General features: G+C 45.0%; 2 protein-coding genes across 2 annotated transcripts in view; one reads left to right on the plus strand and one right to left on the minus strand.

Annotated features, from left to right (window-relative positions):
- The window catches only part of FAT2 (FAT atypical cadherin 2), a 74611-nt gene that overhangs the window by 12028 nt on the left and 43956 nt on the right, over positions 1-18627 (minus strand). The window contains exons 18-19 of the mRNA XM_055566808.1: positions 12879-13689; positions 1014-1159 (exon numbers count right to left, since the gene is read on the minus strand). Of these exons, the coding sequence (XP_055422783.1) occupies positions 1014-1159; positions 12879-13689 (957 nt within the window). The remainder of the gene's footprint in view (positions 1-1013; positions 1160-12878; positions 13690-18627) is intronic.
- LOC129642253 (endogenous retrovirus group K member 6 Env polyprotein-like) lies at positions 7993-10134 on the plus strand. Its single transcript, XM_055566809.1, has one exon. It carries the CDS (start codon positions 7993-7995, stop codon positions 10132-10134), a length of 2142 nt encoding a protein of 713 aa, XP_055422784.1.

Below are 18627 nucleotides of genomic sequence, written 5' to 3' on the forward strand. Positions count from 1 at the left end.
AGAATCCGCCTTGCAATGCAAGGGACACAGATCCCTGCTGTGGGAAGATCCCACACACCGCAGAGCAACACAACTACTGAGCCCCTGTTCTTAGAGCCCATGCTCTGCAACACAAGAAGCCACCACAATGCGAAGCCCAAGCACCACAACCAGATAGTAGCCTCCACTTACTGCAACTAGAGAAAGCATGTGCACATCAATGATGACCCAGTGCAGTAAAAATAAACAAATATTTTAAAAATTCTAAACGGGGCTTCCCAGGTGGTGCAGAGGTAAAGAACCCACCTGCCAATGCATGAGACATAAGAGACGTGGGTTCGATCCCTGGGTAGGGAAGATTCCCTGGAAGAGGACATGGCAACCCACTCTAGTATTTTTGCCTGGAGAGTCTCATGGACAGCAGAGCCTGCTGGGCTACAGTCTATAGGGTTGCAAAGAGGCAGACACAACTGAAGCAACTTAACATGAACTAGCTGCCAAAGTCTCCTTTCTCTTTGGGAGATGGACATGTGTGATGGAGGTGTTAAAATCAGGCAGGTACTCTGAGACTTTCTACAGATATAATCAGAAGGACTGAAAGACCCTTAGAAAGGAAATTCATTTTCCTCCATATGATTCCATGTACCTTAATGCTGATTTTGTCATTTTGAGCACCCCCCAGGTCCAACCCATCTTGGGGAACATTGGTCTCTTACTCAGCAAAAGTGATAAAAGCATCAGCCAGGTCTAGGTGGCCTCATGCATCTCTCTCTCTATCTTCAGAGGCTCTCTGTCATCCCACAGAACAGCCCAACCTCTGATGTACTAGGACATGATGCATCCCTAAGTGGGGTGGGTCTTGGCCATTGTAACTAGAAAGTCTCATGTTCTGACCTTCGAGAGTCACACCCAGGCTCATGGTAAACCACTCAGGGTTTCTTTGCAGAAGTTTGCCTTGTTGGCCAAACCCATGCTGCCCCACCTCCCCAGCCTGGCACACCCCCAGGAAATCTCTCAGGGTGGCGGTTCCTTACCTTCAGGGAGAGAGACACTGTCTTATTGCTGAACAGGAGAATTGCCTGTGACTGGAGTGTTTTCAGGCGGAAGTGTATGTGCCCGTTCTGAAATTCCGGGAGACGGTACCGCCCGAAACTCTGACCGCTGAACCTCACGGCAGTACCTGTGAAAGCAACCAAAGGTGTCACCTCCACACCAAGTTGCCGGAAGCCAGCACGGGAGTTCCCACCCGTGACAAAGGTCGTGCGGAGAGGCCTGATATGCAAAGGCGAGTCAGGACTCGAGGGGCCCCTGGATCTGCTTGAGCATCTACCCCAAAACCAGAATCTGTCTGTTTTACTACTCTACAACTTTCACCAACTCCTCTGACATTAATGGGGGGCTATCCCCGATCACCTTTCTCTGAAGGAAATCAACTTAGAGCTCTAGTTAATTAGCCTCCTGGGCATATTAGGAGTGTTTCAATCCAAACCCCTCAGATGGCTCTCTAACTTGCCTGACAGGTTTACCCGGACTCCTACAGCTACGCATACGATTGTTTACAGCCTCCCAACCGCGAGAAGCACGGGAAGCTTAAGATATTCAAATAGTATAGAGCCTCTCAGGGAGTTAGAAATTGTTAGAATAGAACTAGTAGAAGATTTCATTGTTGAGCCAATGCTTGCTGCCAAGTTTCCACATCCCCTGTATTGTGTCCTTGGGAGTATATTAATTAATATAGTTGGTATATAGAAAAAAATAAGTAGTGGCCTTGGTGTTAACAACTTTAGACCCTTAAGGTAATAAATTCTTTCCTTGTTGTAAGCCCACTGCACCTTTGCCCTATAGGAATGCAACTTTATCTAACACTTTTGAAGGATGGCGCCAAACTTTAAAATAATTACTCTTAGAAAAAACATGTTTTCTGGTTAACTAACTTTTATTGGAACAAAGAGTCATAAAATGTTAATAGGCCTTCTGGCCAGAAGATGATGTAAATCACCTAAAGCATTTGTATATGATAAGTTTGCAGAAAAGAAAGCCTGGTCTCGATAAGGATCAAAGACTGCTGACTTTGCATGGTTTTACATCCCCTATTATCCTCTACGCACAACTTAAGGTATATAAGCTCCCTTTGAAAATAAAGCTACGGGCCTTGCTCACCGAAGCTTGGTCTCCCCATGTCATTCTTTCTTGTTTCCTTTTCTCTCCTTTTCTTCTCTGTTCTTCCTTCAGGATGACTGATTTGGAGCGTGGGGGCTCTCTGAGACCACTTACTTGCCTGGGCTTCTAAGACCCACTCGAGAAGGTGCCTAAGGTGGGGTACCTTCAGCTATTCGAGAGGGTGCCTGCGGCCTCCGTGGTCAGAGCAAGTTCGGTGTCACGAACTTTATTGGTTTCCCACGTAAACCAGTCAGGTCAAGCCTCTGTCTCTCTGCTTTGCTATTCTTTTGCCAACGCCGTCCTCCTGAGGATATCCCTGGATCCAACTGGGGCTAGACCCCGGTAAGTGGCGCCCGGAACAGGCTATCCAAAGGTAGGTCTCCCCCATTGTGCAGTTTTTGGATGGCTAGGACCCCATTCAGGGTGTTGCGGACCCCCCTGCATAAGATAGGTAGGGTGAGTAGGAGTGGGAAGTGTTGAAGTGTTGAATCTTGCAATATAAGACAAGATTTCAGTGTTGAAGTGTTGAATCTTGCAATTTAAGACAAGATAAAAATTTTCTGACATGGGTAACAGTGAATTAAAAGAATGACAACTTTTTATAGGAGTAATTTTGCAATTGTTAAGCAAAAAAAGGAATTAAAGTCAAGAAAGCTAATGTTCAATCCTTTTTCACATTTGTACAAGAGCAGTGTCCTTGGTTTCCAGAAAAGGGCACTGTTAACTTAGATACTGGGAAAAGGTAGGTAAACAGATAAAAACTTGTTATAGTCAACATGGTCCGGAAAAGGTGCCCTCTGATGCCTTTTCCTTATGGAATATAATTAGAGATGCTTTAGACCCTGCTCCTGATTCTGAAAGGTTCATGTTAAAGAGGAAAGTGAGGGGAAAAAAGGTGCATGTACGAGAGGAAAGTGAAGAAAAGGAAGCTATACCTGGCTATCGGCAGCTAAACGAATGGCTAGCTGCTATGACTGCCAATGAGCATGTAAAAGATAGGGATGAGAAGATAGATCAGCTCTCCCCTCAGGATGAGGAAGATTTAGAGGAAACGGCAGCTTGATACCATTCTGATGAGGATTGGTTTTTTTTAGCTAAAGATGCTCCTAAAAGTCTAAGAGAAACATCTCCAATCAGACCATCCGCTCCTAGGAGCTTGACAGAAATATCTTCAATCACACCATCCGCTCCTATGAGTCTGAGGGGAAACATCCCCAATCAGACCATCTGTAAGATTTAAATATCAAACAGGCAGAGGATCCCAGAGCAGGAGAGGAAAAACAGGGAATGCTTCAGTCCCCGCTTGCCCCCTCCTCCCTATAGGGGTGAGGGCCCTCCACTAGAACTTGCCCGGGGAAGGGTCCTTTCTAGCCCCGAGGATGAATTTGATCCCCACCTTGAGGCTTGTTTTCCAGTAGTGTTTCAGAAAAGGGGTGGGGAAGAGGTCCCTTTCTGGGAACCTCTTCCAATGAAATTAATTGAAGAACTCCAACAGGCTTACGCCTTATATGGGGCTACAGCCCTGTACACTTTAACATTATTAGACGCCTTGGCGGTTAGATGGCTGACACCTCATGATTGGAAAACAATTGCTAAGGCTTGTTTATCTGGAGGGCAATTTATACTTTGGAAAGCTGAATATGAGGACCTTGCCTAAAAGCAGGCTAGCACTAACCTCAAACAGGGAAGAAGCAACATTGTAAAAGAAAAGTTGGTAGCAATTGGTGATTATGCAACATTCGGGGATCAGATGGATCTAGGCAAAGAAACTTTAGAACAGGTATCAGCCTGCGCCCTTGGGGCCTGGTGATTATTGCCTCAAGAAAAGGAATCAACCTCTTCCTTTTCAAACATTAAACAAAGGCCAGAAGAGCCATATGAGGACTTTGTATCACGACTTATAGAGGGAATCAACAGAGTAATTTCTAGTACTGAGGCATCTGAAATACTGATAAAACAACTGGCATTTGAAAATGCTAATTCTACCTGCCAGGCTATCCTACGTCCTAAAAAAAAAAATCTGGGGGAGTAGGAGATTACATCAGGCAATGTGCAGAGGTAGGACCTGCAATGATGCAGGGCATTGCTATAGCTGTGGCCATAAAGGGAAATTCTTATCAACAGACAGTTCAATCCTTTTTTACAAACAAGAATAACCTGCCAAAGAGTCATTTCAGTAATCAAGGCCGGAATGCTGGCTTGTCCAAAGCCTGCATGTCTTGCGGCCAGGAGGGGCACTTTACGCGCGCCTGCCCCCAAAGAACAGCTAACTCTTATCTGCCGAATCCTGCCTCCACGGTTATGACTCCTAATCTCCCTAAGACTCCTTGTCCTCGTTGTCAGAAGGGATATCACTGGGTAAAAGACTGTAGATCAAAATTCCATAAAAATGGAACCTTGCTAGTTCCTGACCAGCAGTTGGGAAACGGGTTGAGGGGCCAGCCTCAGGCCCCGACAGCAATTGGGGCAACATCTTTGAACCCATTCATACCCTTCATCCCATCACAGAGCTCATTAGAGCAACCCCAGGCAGCACAGGACTGGACCTCCATTCCACCACCTCAACAATATTAACACCAGATAGTCCTACTATAAAAATCCCTACAGGGGTTAAAGGCCCATTACTGACAGGTTTGGTAGGAATTATACTGGGCAGAAGTTCCTTAGCCATGCAAGGACTCACAATTGTTCCTGGAGTGATTGATTCAGATTACACAGGAGAAATTCAGATTATGATTTCACCCCCAATTAAAACTATACAAATTCATAAAGGACAGAGAATAGCTCAACTTTTACTTTTGCCTTATCACACTGCCATAGGGCACACTGTTACTCAGAGTGAGAGACAAGAGAGAGGATTCACATCCAGTGATATGGTCTTTTGGGTGACAGAGATTACTCAGAAATGCCCTATGAAAACTATCTTGGTTACTGGCAAGTCTATTGTGGGGCTGTTAGATACAGGAGCAGATGTTTCCTGCATTTCTGGGAAAGACTGGCCCAGGTCCTGGCCAACCCATATGACTGAAAACGACTTGGTGGGAATAGGGAGAGTCACCGCAGTAGTTAAGAGTGTAAAAATGTTAGACTGGCGGTTTGAGGATACCTGTGGAACTTTTCAACCCCATGTAGTTACTTCACTCCCCTTTACTCTATGGGGGAGGGACGTGCTGTCTCAAATGGGAGTGCTACTTCTTAGTCCTGATGAAAAAGTGACCTCCCAAATGCTCGATATGGGCTATGATCCATCAAAAGGACTAGGTAAACAACAGGAAGGAATAATTGAGCCAATCTGCCCAACCCCTCGACAGCAACGTACAGGATTGGGGTATCCAAATTTATAATGGAGGCCATTGTTTTTGCTGCCGACCCCATTACATGGAAATCTCAAGACCCAGTGTGGGTAGAACAATGGCCTCTGCCTAAAGAAAAATTACTGGCAGCTAAGATGTTAATCTCTGAACAACTGCAATTGGGACAGATTGAACCCTCCAATAGCCCCTGTAACACTCCTATTTTTGTCATTAAGAAAAAATCTGGCAAGTAGCGACTTTTACAAGATCTAAGAGCTATTAACGCCACTATGGAAGACATGGGGGCCTTACAACCTGGGCTCCCTTCCCCAGTAGCTGTTCCAGAGGGATATAATATTATTATAATTGATTTACAAGACTGTTTTTTCACCATTCCCTTAAGTGCTGAAGATAAAAAGCAATTTGCCTTTAGTCTGCCATCAGAAAATTTTAAACAGCCTTATTTAAGGTTTCAATGGAAAGTGTTACCCCAGGGAATGAAAAATAGCCCTACCCTATGTCAAAAATTTGTCAATGCTGCTATAGAAGATATTAGGGCTAAATATGAACAAGTATATATGATTCATTACATGGATGGTATTTTAATAGCTCATCCAGATAGAGCTCATTTGCAAACTGCTCTCCAAGATTTGACTCAGGCACTGTCAGCTAGAGGCTTAAAAATTGCCCCAGAGAAAATTCTAACCAATCTACCTATAACTTATTTAGGAAGGGTTATAAATTCTGAAACAGTGACTCATGCCCCTTTACAATTGAGAAAAGACCATCTTGTTACTTTAAATGATTATCAAAAACTTTTAGGTGTTATTAATTGGATAAGGCCCTATTTAAAATTAACCACTGCTGAGCTAAAGCCTCTTTTTAACATTCTCCGCGGTGATCCTGATCCAACTTCAAAAAGGCAATTAACTGTTGAGGCTCAGGAAGCCCTAGACAAAGTAGAAAAGGCTTTATCTGATAGCTATGTAAAAAGAATTGAATTAGCAGCCGCCTGGCAATTCCTTTGCCCTGGCTACCCCAACTGCACCTATGGGAGTTTTATGGCCAAACGGCCCCCTAGAGTGGGTCCATCTTCCCGCTCAAGCTAAAAAGGTAGTGGTTTCTTATCCGGGTTTAGTGGCTACTTTAATATTAAAGGGGAGAAAGTGGAGCATTGAGTTATTTGGTAAAGAGCCATCAGAAATTGTAATTCCATATAATAAAGAACAGCTTGATGCTCTTCTAATGTTTGATGAAAATTGGCAGATTGCTATAGGAAATTATTTTGGTCAAATTCTGCATCATTTACCTTCACATGTTTTGCTAAACTTTATATCTAAACATCCAGTTATTTTCCCTGTTAGGTGCAAACACTCCCCCATTCCAGGCACTCAAATGGCCTTTACTGACAGGTCAGCTAATGGCAGAGCTTCTATAGTTACAAGAGATCAGCATAAGGTTTTGCAAACACAAGAAACTTCAGCTCAAAGAGCTAAACTCACAGCTGTTATAGAGGCTTTTGTTATGTTTGCAGAGGAGGAATTTAACCTTTACTCTGACTCTCAGTATGTAGTCAGGCTGTTCCCACACATTGAGACTGCGGTTCTGCCCGAGAACAAAACTGCTATCTTTCACTTGTTAACTAAACTACAGCAGCACATTTGGGAACGAAACTGAGATCATATTTTATTGGCCACATTCAAGCTCATTCTGGATTGCCTGGACCTTTGAATGCCTTAAATGACTTGGCAGATTCACTAACTAAAGTTACAGTGGCTTCTGCCTTTGAAGAGGCTCGAGCCTCTCACTCACTCCATCATCAAAATGCTAATGCCTTAAGATTATCAATTTCAGATTCCCCGTGAATCTGCGAGAGAGATTGTTCTCTCCTGTTCACATTGTCCCACTACTGTAAATAATTTACGTATGGGAGTTAACCCTCGCGGTCTCAGACCTAATGTACTCTGGCAGATGGATGTAATTCATGTCTCTTCATTTGGAAAATTGTCTTTTGTTCACGTAACTGTAGATACTTTTTCTCATGTCATTATTGCAACTGCTCGTACTGGAGAGGCCTATAAGGATGTAGTGCAACATCTCTTTACTTGTTTTTCATATTTAGGTCTGCCAAAGGCTTTAAAAACTGATAATGCCCCTACTTATACTTCTAAGCCTTTCCAGGATTTTTGTATAAAGTTTTATATAAAACATAATACAGGCATCCCCTATAATCCACAAGGACAAGCTATAGTAGAAAGGGCACATCAAACATTAAAAATACAAATTCAAAAATTACAGGAAGGGGAATTTAAATATAGTTCCCCCCATCAGATCCTGCAGCATGCTCTCTTTGTAATAAACAACCTGAATGTTGATTCATCCGGAGCCACTGCAATGCTTCGTCATTGGTGTCCGGAACAAAATAAAAAGCTGTTGGTGAAGTGGAAGGATCTCCTCTCTGGACAATGGAGGGGTCCCAACCCATTATTAACTAGCGGCCGAGGATATGCTTGTGTTCTCCCACAGGATGCAATTTGGATCCCGGACAGACTGATTCGTCATGTCACAGCCCCCCAGGCATCTGGTCCCTCCACTGCCTCGACCACAAAAAAGGAAGGGACCTCCTCTACCTCCACGCCCTCCACCAACACGGGAAGCCCAGCTGATCTCTAGACGAATGACACCAGAGATCCCAGATGAACAGGAAGAGGAACCACCCACCAGACAGATGTCACAGCTCCGTATAAGAGATATTGTTCCCCCTAATTCTTTACCCCACAGGAAATCACCGGGATGTCCTACGCGGGCCACTCAACAAGCCTCTATACCTACCTGGGGACAGATTAAGACGCTTTGTCACCAGGCACAAGGGATAGCTTCCCCACAGGGCTCTCCAGCCTCTCCGGAGAGAGTGTTTATTGCTATGCTTGCCTTACTATCTTGCCAGGTAAGCGCCTCCTCTCCCGCTCCAGAAAAGTATTGGGCATACTTCCCAGATCCTCCAACCTTTCAAGTAGTTACTTGGAACAATGCCCCTATACGGGTCCACACAAACCAGCCTCATTTATTGGGAGGACATTATACTTTCTATACAAATGAGGAATACCCTATTAATTTCAATTATACCTTTAGGGGATTAACAGACGATCTCCCTGTTTGTTTTAACTTCCCTTTTGGTCATACAGGAAGCTTTATTACTCCTACCAAAGAAGGATGTATTGGAGCCTCTGAAAAAGCAATTATAACAGATTCTCCATCCTTAAGATATCGGTCAGTTTGGGTATTACTGGCTCGTATGCCTGGGATCCCTGACCCCTCTAAATCCCTGCGTTTTAAATCTCCACCAAAATATCCAAATTGTCATAATGCTGCCCCTTCAGATGCCATATGGAACACTATAGATGGTCATTCAGGATATCCGATTTGGAAATCTTGTACTTATAATTCTAGAATTGACTACAGAATACCAGGAGGAAATTATACCATTCAGGACTGGAGCAACCCGGATCCAGGTCAGGATCCAATGATTGATGATGCATTTAAAGGGAGATTTAACAATTGGAAAGACTATTCAGTTCCTTGGCCATTACGCGCCACTAGATGGCATCGTAATCAATTTGTTCCTCCTATGCTGTCTTATACGGCTAAGGGCAGAACTTACTGGCAACCAGAAATTTGGAAGGCCCTTACCGCTACTGCCCCTATTACCTTAACCCGGCCAGAAAATATTTCTACTTATTCTGTTTTAGCTTGTCTACCCTCGCCTTATGTTTTTCTCTTCACTAATGACTCCAAGAGACTTAATATACACATGAATTATTCGGGTGGACCTAATATAGTAACTTGTGAACAATGTATGCTCTCATCTTGTTTGACCCCTCAATATAATGTTAGCTCTTTTGTGGTGTTGCAACGCCCACCCTATCTTATGGTGCCTGTAACTATAACCACACATTGGTATGATAACTATGGTCTTGCTGTATTACAACAAGTGCGGGATTTAATGCGATCACGACGGTTAGCAGGCTTACTTTTCCTGGGAGTAGCAACTTTAATAACCGGAATTGCTTCTGTTTCTATGGCAGCAGTTTCATTGACTAAACAAGTACACACTGCTCAATATGTTGATGCTATGTCCAAAAATGTTTCTTTAGCATTGGCAACAGAGGAAGCTATATTCAGGAAGCTGGAGATGAGGATAGATGCCCTAGAGGAAGCAATATTGCATATTGGAAATGAATTGCAGGCTTTAAAAGTGAGATTGGCACTGTCCTGTCATGCCGACTACCGGTGGATTTGTGTAACACCCCTGAAAGTAAATGAGACAGATTATGACTGGCAAAAAATTAAAAATCATATTTTAGGTGTCTGGAACAGCTCCGACATTAGTTTAGATTTAAGGAAACTTCACAGTCAAATGACAACCATAGAACGCTCTCACTTAGATTTTACTGCCTCAGGAGTAGCAAGTGACTTCTTCCATACATTATCTAACTTTGTTTCAGGAAAGTACTTTCTGTCTGCTATTTTTAACTATGCTGCTGTGGCCGCTCTAATTCTGCTTATCATATTCATTCTTCCTTGTATTGTCAGAATTCTCCGACAGAGCATTCAGAAGCTCGAGACTGAATTGCATCTGGCTTTCTTAAGAAATAAAAATGGGGGAGATGCTGGGAGCCAGCACGGGAGTTCCCACCCATGACAAAGGTCGTGCGGAGAGGCCTGATATGCAAAGGCGAGTCAGGACTCGAGGGGCCCCTGGATCTGCTTGAGCATCTACCCCAAAACCAGAATCTGTCTGTTTTACTACTCTACAACTTTCACCAACTCCTCTGACATTAATGGGGGGCTATCCCCGATCACCTTTCTCTGAAGGAAATCAACTTAGAGCTCTAGTTAATTAGCCTCCTGGGCATATTAGGAGTGTTTCAATCCAAACCCCTCAGATGGCTCTCTAACTTGCCTGACAGGTTTACCCGGACTCCTACAGCTACGCATACGATTGTTTACAGCCTCCCAACCGCGAGAGGCACGGGAAGCTTAAGATATTCAAATAGTATAGAGCCTCTCAGGGAGTTAGAAATTGTTAGAATAGAACTAGTAGAAGATTTCATTGTTGAGCCAATGCTTGCTGCCAAGTTTCCACATCCCCTGTATTGTGTCCTTGGGAGTATATTAATTAATATAGTTGGTATATAGAAAAAAATAAGTAGTGGCCTTGGTGTTAACAACTTTAGACCCTTAAGGTAATAAATTCTTTCCTTGTTGTAAGCCCACTGCACCTTTGCCCTATAGGAATGCAACTTTATCTAACACTTTTGAAGGATGGCGCCAAACTTTAAAATAATTACTCTTAGAAAAAACATGTTTTCTGGTTAACTAGCTTTTATCAGAACAAAGAGTCATAAAATGTTAATAGGCCTTCTGGCCAGAAGATGATGTAAATCACCTAAAGCATTTGTATACGATAAGTTTGCAGAAAAGAAAGCGTGGTCTCGATAAGGATCAAAGACTGCTGATTTTGCATGGTTTTACATCCCCTATTATCCTCTATGCACAACTTAAGGTATATAAGCTCTCTTTGAAAATAAAGCTATGGGCCTTGCTCACCAAAGCTTGGTCTCCCCATGTCGTTCTTTCTTGTTTCCTTTTCTCTCCTTTTCTTCTCTGTTCTTCCTTCAGGATGACTGATTTGGAGTGTGGGGGCTCTCTGAGACCACTTACTTGCCTGGGCTTCTAAGACCCACTTGAGAAGGTGCCTAAGGTGGGGTACCTTCAGCTATTCGAGAGGGTGCCTGCGGCCTCCGTGGTCAGAGCAAGTTCGGTGTCATGAACTTTATTGGTTTCCCACGTAAACCAGTCAGGTCAAGCCTCTGTCTCTCCGCTTTGCTATTCTTTTGCCAACGCCATCCTCCTGAGGATATCCCTGGATCCAACCGGGGCTGGACCCCGGTACCAAGTGGTCACCACAGAGCACTGGAACCGACTTTGTCTCACTCAACTCTTGGGTGGCAAGCAAAGTCATTGCTCACATTTTACAGGTGAAGAAACAAGGGTGTGGAGTAACTTGTCCAGGGGCACACTGTTAGACAGGGGCCATCACCCTGCACACCTTTCTTTGGCCCCAGGGCCCCTTGCCTTGGGTTCCAGCCTGGGTCAGAAACTATGAGCTAAAACCATGAAGGAAACATGAATCGAGCCAGATATATCAACCAAGTATGTTGGTTGATACCAAAATCCTCCATAGTTTCCATGATGATTCTGACATCACTTGGGGAAGAAGGAGGCCAAGTTGGAGAGGATCTTGCATATATGTGTGATTTCAGGAACACCACAAAGGCTTTTTGCCTCAAGATATCTCCTTTATCATTAGGAGTGTAATCATTTGAATAAGTTCATCCCACATGATATGCTGTTAAGAAGTCAAAAAGAAAGAAAATAGTGACAAATAATGTGGCTAAAACTTCCATAAGGTCCTGCATACTCCATTCCTCATAGCAATTGCTAATGCACTGTTGCATAGGGAGGGGTCTGAAACTTCACCTAAACTTGAGTTTTTCAAGCTTATTTGACCATGGGACCCTTTAATGTGGACCACCTACCATTAGCCCTTGGACATGGCATTCTGTGGAAACCCCTTTGAGAAATGCTGTGTTATATTAAGCAATGCCCTCCCCAGATTTTGTTTTTTTAAATCCACCCTTCCCAGAAGTGAGTTCACTTATTAAATCCTTAAAACCTCAGTGTAAATAATATTATCAGTTGTCAGGGCTCCAGATTCCTAAGGAAGAGGATTGATTTGGGGGGAGGGGGATTGAGAGGAGGGGAAGAGAAGTGTTGAAGAGAGGGAACTCAGGTCAAAAGGAGGAGAAAGAGAGTTTTAATAATCCACTCAAGGGTACACAGCTAGTAAATGATAGAAGCTCAGATTTGAACCTGAGCTGCCTATTCTGAATGCTAAGGTTAAACCCATCAGACTGTAGTAATAATAGTAGTAGTGTTACTGACTCAGGCTAATTGACCACCTTCTAGATGTCAGGCACTTTTCTAAGCAAGCACTTAATATTTAATTCTTAATCCCTACAATAGCACAAAGGCACAGAGAGGTTAATTAATTTTCCTTGGGTCACATGGCTCACAAGTGGCATAGCTAGGATTGGAACCCAGGCAACTTGATGCTAGAGTCTATGCTTTTAGCTGTTATCTGAACTGTCTCTTGTATTCTTACCATTATTTTCAAAATTTAAAAAAGTGACCAGAACTAGGGTGCTATTCCATGATGAGATTTTGTGAGGCCATACCTGTCTCATGGTGGTCCATGGCCCTTAATCCTGTGAAAATGTCCCTCTAACTAAACTGAGAGCCCTGTGTTGGGATCTCCAGCCCTGGAGTTGGGCTGGCCAGGCCCAGCAGTGCTGGGTGTCCTGGGGAAGGCCCATTTCTCACCTTTACAGGAGCAGTTCTTCTCCAGGCGGTGCCTTGGGGTCAGGATGCTGAGCCGGGCTGTGCTGTACGTGGGCCCAACCCTGGGGTCCAGGCGCACGGTCTCTTGGCAGATTTGTCCCTGGCAGCTTGGCCCCTGGCAGGGCACCACGGGCATGGCTGACCTCATCTGAATTCCCACTGAGTGCTCCATCTCCTTGGCTGAGCGAGCGATGGTGGATGCCAGCTCCTGGAGCTTGGAGAAAGCCCCCAAGTGTCCCTCAAAGACCAGGAGCACATCCACACCAGCTGTGGCCTCTGCTGGCTGAAGGCTGGCCAGGTGGATGTTGGCTCGTTTGATGTCCAGCCAGTTGCTAAGGAACCTCTGCAGGTTCCTCCAGTGGTCACTCACCAGCTCCTCTGGGGTGAGCTGGTGGAAGCCCATCCACATGGTCTGCTGCAGAGCCTCTGGCCCCATGTGCCACACATGGACGTGGACGCCAGCCATGGTGGAGAAGGTTCCATCACTGACTGTGACGTTGAACGTGTATCGGCCCCGAGGCAGTGCGTGGGAGGCGATGATCTTGCCATCGGTGGCCCCCACTGAGAAGCGCCGGCCCACGCTCTCCTCTCCCGCCAGGCTGTAGGTCAGCATGTCCTGCGGGTCTCTGTCTGTGGCGTGGATTTTGCCCACCATGCCGCCCTGGAACTCCTCCTCCCCGATGGTGATGAAGATCTCCAGGGGGAGGGCGGAGGGCGGGTAGTGGCTCTGCTCCCTGATGTGGACCTTGACTGACGTGGAAGATGAAAGGGGTGGGGTGCCGCTGTCTGACACCTGTGGGTGAAGCAGGCTACGAATTAGGACAGTGGCTATGGCCCCTAAGGGGCCTCCCTGCTGCTCCAGGGTGAGCTCAGTGTGCTGTTGCATTTGAAAAGGAAAATCATCACTCCGGAAGCACCAAAGGCTTTGTGGAGGGGCTTACAGCCCACACCAGGCAGTAAAACTTAACTCTACACCTTCTCATCTGACACCTCTCTGAGTCCCTCCTAAGCCTTGCTAGCCACACGCTTCCTTCCCCTTGAACTTCTCTCATTCTGTCTCTTTCCTTAGGAAGGTCATCACATGTCTCCTAGCGATTTCAGAGCACATCCTTTGTGGCGACTGTCAGCCCAACAGGTTCTCTTACTCCTCTTTACTATGACCCCTGGGGTCACTGGGGTCAGGCTGGGGATGGGCATGTCTTCTTCAGTTCAGTCAACAAATATGTATTGAGTGCCTTGTACAGACCAGGCCCTCTGCCGTGATCAGGAGAAAAGAGAGGTGAGGAGGAGAGGTGACAGACAGGGAACAGCAAGTGTCAGGCCCTCAGGTGGGAAGGAATGCTGAAAAAGCAGGAAGGGACCAGAGTGGCCAGGGCTGAGGGCCAGAGGTGAGCAGAGAGGTAACCCAGGTGGTTACTGATGGACTGAGGAACAGGAGATTGGATTTAAGTCAGAGACATGAAAAGCCATCAAAGGTTTTAAGCAAGGTGATTATTAGAATAAATTAGAAATGCCTTTCCTTTGCACATTTCACCAAGCATCTCTACAACTTTCTGCCCAGACTTAGGCAGACAAGGGCGAAGCTTTCCTTCCCCTCCTCAGTTGCATTACCACTTTCACAGCTGTTAGCAAGGATCTTCATAGTTCTCCCTACAGTAATATCTTGTTCATATGGATTTGCTTTGAGTGGGCAAGAAAGGTATAATAATACACCTGCTTCTGGGAATTATTGGTAACTGATGAGATATCAGTAGCAATGGCAATAATTAATATTACTGCTAAGTATTATAATATATGGGCTTTCCTGGTGGCTCAGATGGTAAAGAATCCTCCTGCAGTGTGGGAGATCTGGGTTCGATCCCTGGGTTGGGAAGATCTCCTAGAGGAGGGCATGGTAACCCACTCCAGTATTCTTGCCTGGAGAATCACATGGACAGAGGAGTCTGGTGGGCTACAGTTCATGGGGTCACAAAGAATCAGACATAACTGAGTGACTAAGCACTGCATTATAACATGTAACTGACATTATCTGAGTACAAACTGTGTGCCAGTCACTTTTACATGCTTTAAATGTGTGATCATAGTTTATCTGTCTGATAAGGCAGGTATCCTGAAGTGTCCTACTTTACAAAAGATATAACTGAGTCTCAAAAAAGTCAATTAACATGCTCAAGGTCATGCAGCAGGTAAAGCCAGAGCAGAATCTGCTGGCCTATACAGAGTAGGACATGACTGAAGTGACTTAGCAGCAGCAGCAGCAGCAGCAGCAGCAGCATAGTGCCTCCCAGTGAACAAAAGTGGATATACAGGATGAATGCAAGAAAGTGATTGAGTTACTAAGTGATACTCTGAGCCAGGCTACAGAGATCAGGAAGCTGATCTCTTGACCTATGTTTTTGGCTTTGAAGACCCTCTACGTTAGCCCACATCTGTTCTCTGAGTCAAAGCCTCCCATTTCCAGCTACTTATTGGACACCTTTACTTAGATATATCATGGACACTTGAAAGATAATATATGATAAACAGAGCCCTCATTTTATCCCATAAACCTGTTCTCCATCCAAGTCTCTCCAGACTCATAAATGGCCCTACCAATCAGACTTCACTGGAGTCAGGAACCTGGGAGTGGTCCTGATTCTTCTCTTTTCTTTCTCTCCCCATGTCCAATCCACCACCAACTCCCACTAATTTCCAAGCAAAACCTGTTGCAAATCTGTCCACTTGTTCATCTTCACCATCACCTCAGGGTCTCAGCACCACCCGCCTCCAGCTTAGATGACTTCTCATTGGTCTCCCTCAACCACTCTTACCCCCTTCAACTGACTGTCTCTGGAACTTAAAAAACGAGCTTCCTGAGACACAAGAAGGGTCACTTCCCTGTTGGAAACCCTTCCATCACTTTTCACTGCACCTTGATTAGAATCTACAAGTATTACCAAGGCTTATCATGGGTGACTATACTTCCTGGTTAGCCCAGGACAGTCTTGATTTTCAATTGTTATGAAAATCAACAGTTATAACCAATTAACTGTTTTTAGTGCCTCTCTCACTCTCAGGAGCATCACAGTTTGGACCTCAAATAACATGGTCGTCCAAGCTATGAGGCACCCATGAGCCATCCAACCCATCCTTTCAGCTTCATTCCTACCACCGCTCACCATGTGATGACCAAATGACTATGTCTCGGGTCACTTCAAGCTCTTTCCCAAAGTGGGATTGGTCTTGTCTTGTTCTTGCCTGGGACACTCTCCAGCCCCCTTTTCATGTGGCCAACTCCTCAGGTCTCAACTCAAGGGCAGCCACCCTCTGAATATGTCTCTGCAGTGCCTTTTGAGCTTCCCATCCATTTCTTTCTTCATCTGTTTATTGTTTATCTCTATAATTAGAATCAAAAGCCTATGGGGACAGGGATCACCCTCTTCTTTCTGCTGCTAGCATGGGACCCAGCATATGATAGGTACTCAATGGATGCTGAATGAGTGAATGCCTGACTGGCTGTCTGAATGGATGACTACATCATCCTGACCCCAGAGAAGTTCACAAGATAGTAGTATCCACTAGACTTAAGGTTTAGTTGGCTTAAAGCTCAACATTCAGAAAATGAAGATCATGGCATCCGGTCCCATCACTTCATGGGAAATAGATGGGGAAACAGTGGAAACAGTGTCAGACTTTATTTTTTTGGGCTCCAAAATCACTGCAGATGGTGACTGCAGCCATGAAATTAAAAGACGCTTACTCCTTGGAAGGAAAGTTATGACCAACCTAGATAGCATATTGAAAAGCAGAGACATTACTTTGCCAACAAAGGTTCGTCCAGTCAAGGCTATGGTTTTTCCTGTGGTCACGAAATGATGTGAGAGTTGGACTGTGAAGAAGGCTGAGCGCCGAAGAATTGATGCTTTTGAACTGTGGTGTTGGAGAAGACTCTTGAGAGTCCCTTGGACTGCAAGGAGATCCAACCAGTCCATTCTGAAGGAGATCAGCCCTGGGATTTCTTTGGAAGGAATGATGCTAAAGCTGAAACTCCAGTACTATGGCCACCTCATGTGAAGAGTTGACTCATTGGAACAGACTCTGATGCTGGGAGGGATTGGGAGCAGAAGGAGAAGGGGACGACAGAGGATGAGATGGCTGGATGGCATCACTGACTCGATGGACGTGAGTCTGAGTGAACTCCGGGAGTTGGTGATGGATAGGGAGGCCTGGCGTGCTGCGATTCATGGGGTCTCAAAGAGTCGGACACGACTGAGCGACTGAACTGAACTGAACTGAATGAGCATCGGCATGTTTCATCAGCATTTTGGCTGCTTTTTCTTGGGCAGTTTTCCTACAGCCCATGATAATATCACTGTATATATCACTGCACATGTATATATGTTCTCTCATTGGACCCTGGCACTGAAACCATGGATAATCATTAGTCAAATCCACTTCCCCTGCCTTCACTAGTTAAGGTCACTTTAAGACTTGCATCTGCATATAACCTAAATAAGATAGTTGCCTGCTTTATTTTCCAGGACTTGGGGAGTCAGCTGTGCCTAGTGGGAATAGAACTGGTTCAGACTGTGTAGGACCACCAGCCCTTCAACAGAGCATGCCCAAGTTCTGCTTGGTGACCTTGATGTCAGAGGGCAGAAAACTCCAGCCTCAGGTAGTGCAAAGTGCCTCCATTTCTGGACATGCAGAGGCCTGTAGCTTAGGAACACCAGCAGCAGAACAATGATTACCACACCTTTTTCCAATCACATTTCGCTGTGCTCCCCTCACTCCCCAGGCCTCAGACTGCCCTGGCCCTTTGTTCTTTATCCATAAACACCCAGAGCCCCTTGCCTTCCAGGAGGTGGTTCTGAGACTTGTTATCCTATCACCTTGCCTGGCTGCCTTGCTAATAAACCCTCTCTTCACCGCAGACTTCATCATCTCAGCATTTTGGCTTGCTGTGACACTGGATAAACTGAACACCAATGCTCAGAGGTAGGTCTTTAACAAGACTTGAGGTTCAAAGAGCTATTCTGGCCAGACTTGAGGAATTAGATCCAGGGTGAGGGTGTTTCTGTTCTGAGAGAAGGGCAGGGATGAAGAGCTTGGAGTCAGAGTGCTGGAATTTGGAGCAGCCCAGCTCTACCACTTATTAACAGTATCATTTTAAGCCAGTCACGTAATCTCTGTGTGCCTCAGTTACCACATCAGGAAAGTGGGAGTGATAACTGCACTCACCCTAATGCATGGTGTGGAGATTTAGTGCAATGATGCACGTGAAACACTTAGCCCAGTGCCTGGCACGTAGTAAGGGCTCTGTACATTTTTTTTCCTAATAAGAGAAGCACTGATGGTGCTTTTATTCATTTATTATTTTTTATTGGAGTATAATTGCTTTGCAATGTTGTGTTAGTTTCTGCTGTATAGTGAAGTGAACCAGCTATATGTGTGTATATATATGTGTGTATATATATCAACATATATAAATGGCTATATATATACACATACCCCCTCCCTCTTTATTTTAATTTGAGTTTATTAATTTTTAATTGGAGGACAATTGTTTTACATTATTGTGTTGGTTTCTGCCATATATCAACATGAATCGGCCAGGGGTATATGGTTCTCTCTTAAACCTCCCATCCCACCCCCACCCCCACCCCCATCCTACCAGTCTACATCATCACAGAGCACCAAGCTGAGCTCCCTGCGCTATACAACAGCTTCCTGCTAGCTATCTATTGGCACT

This window comes from Bubalus kerabau, chromosome 1, assembly GCF_029407905.1.
Source record: "Bubalus kerabau isolate K-KA32 ecotype Philippines breed swamp buffalo chromosome 1, PCC_UOA_SB_1v2, whole genome shotgun sequence".
Classification (NCBI taxonomy): Eukaryota; Metazoa; Chordata; class Mammalia; order Artiodactyla; family Bovidae; genus Bubalus; species Bubalus kerabau.

Coding starts and splice junctions, on each gene's coding strand:
- LOC129642253 (XM_055566809.1), top strand. CDS start 7,993: ATGTCACAGCCCCCCAGGCATCTGGTCCCTCCACTGCCTCGACCACAA.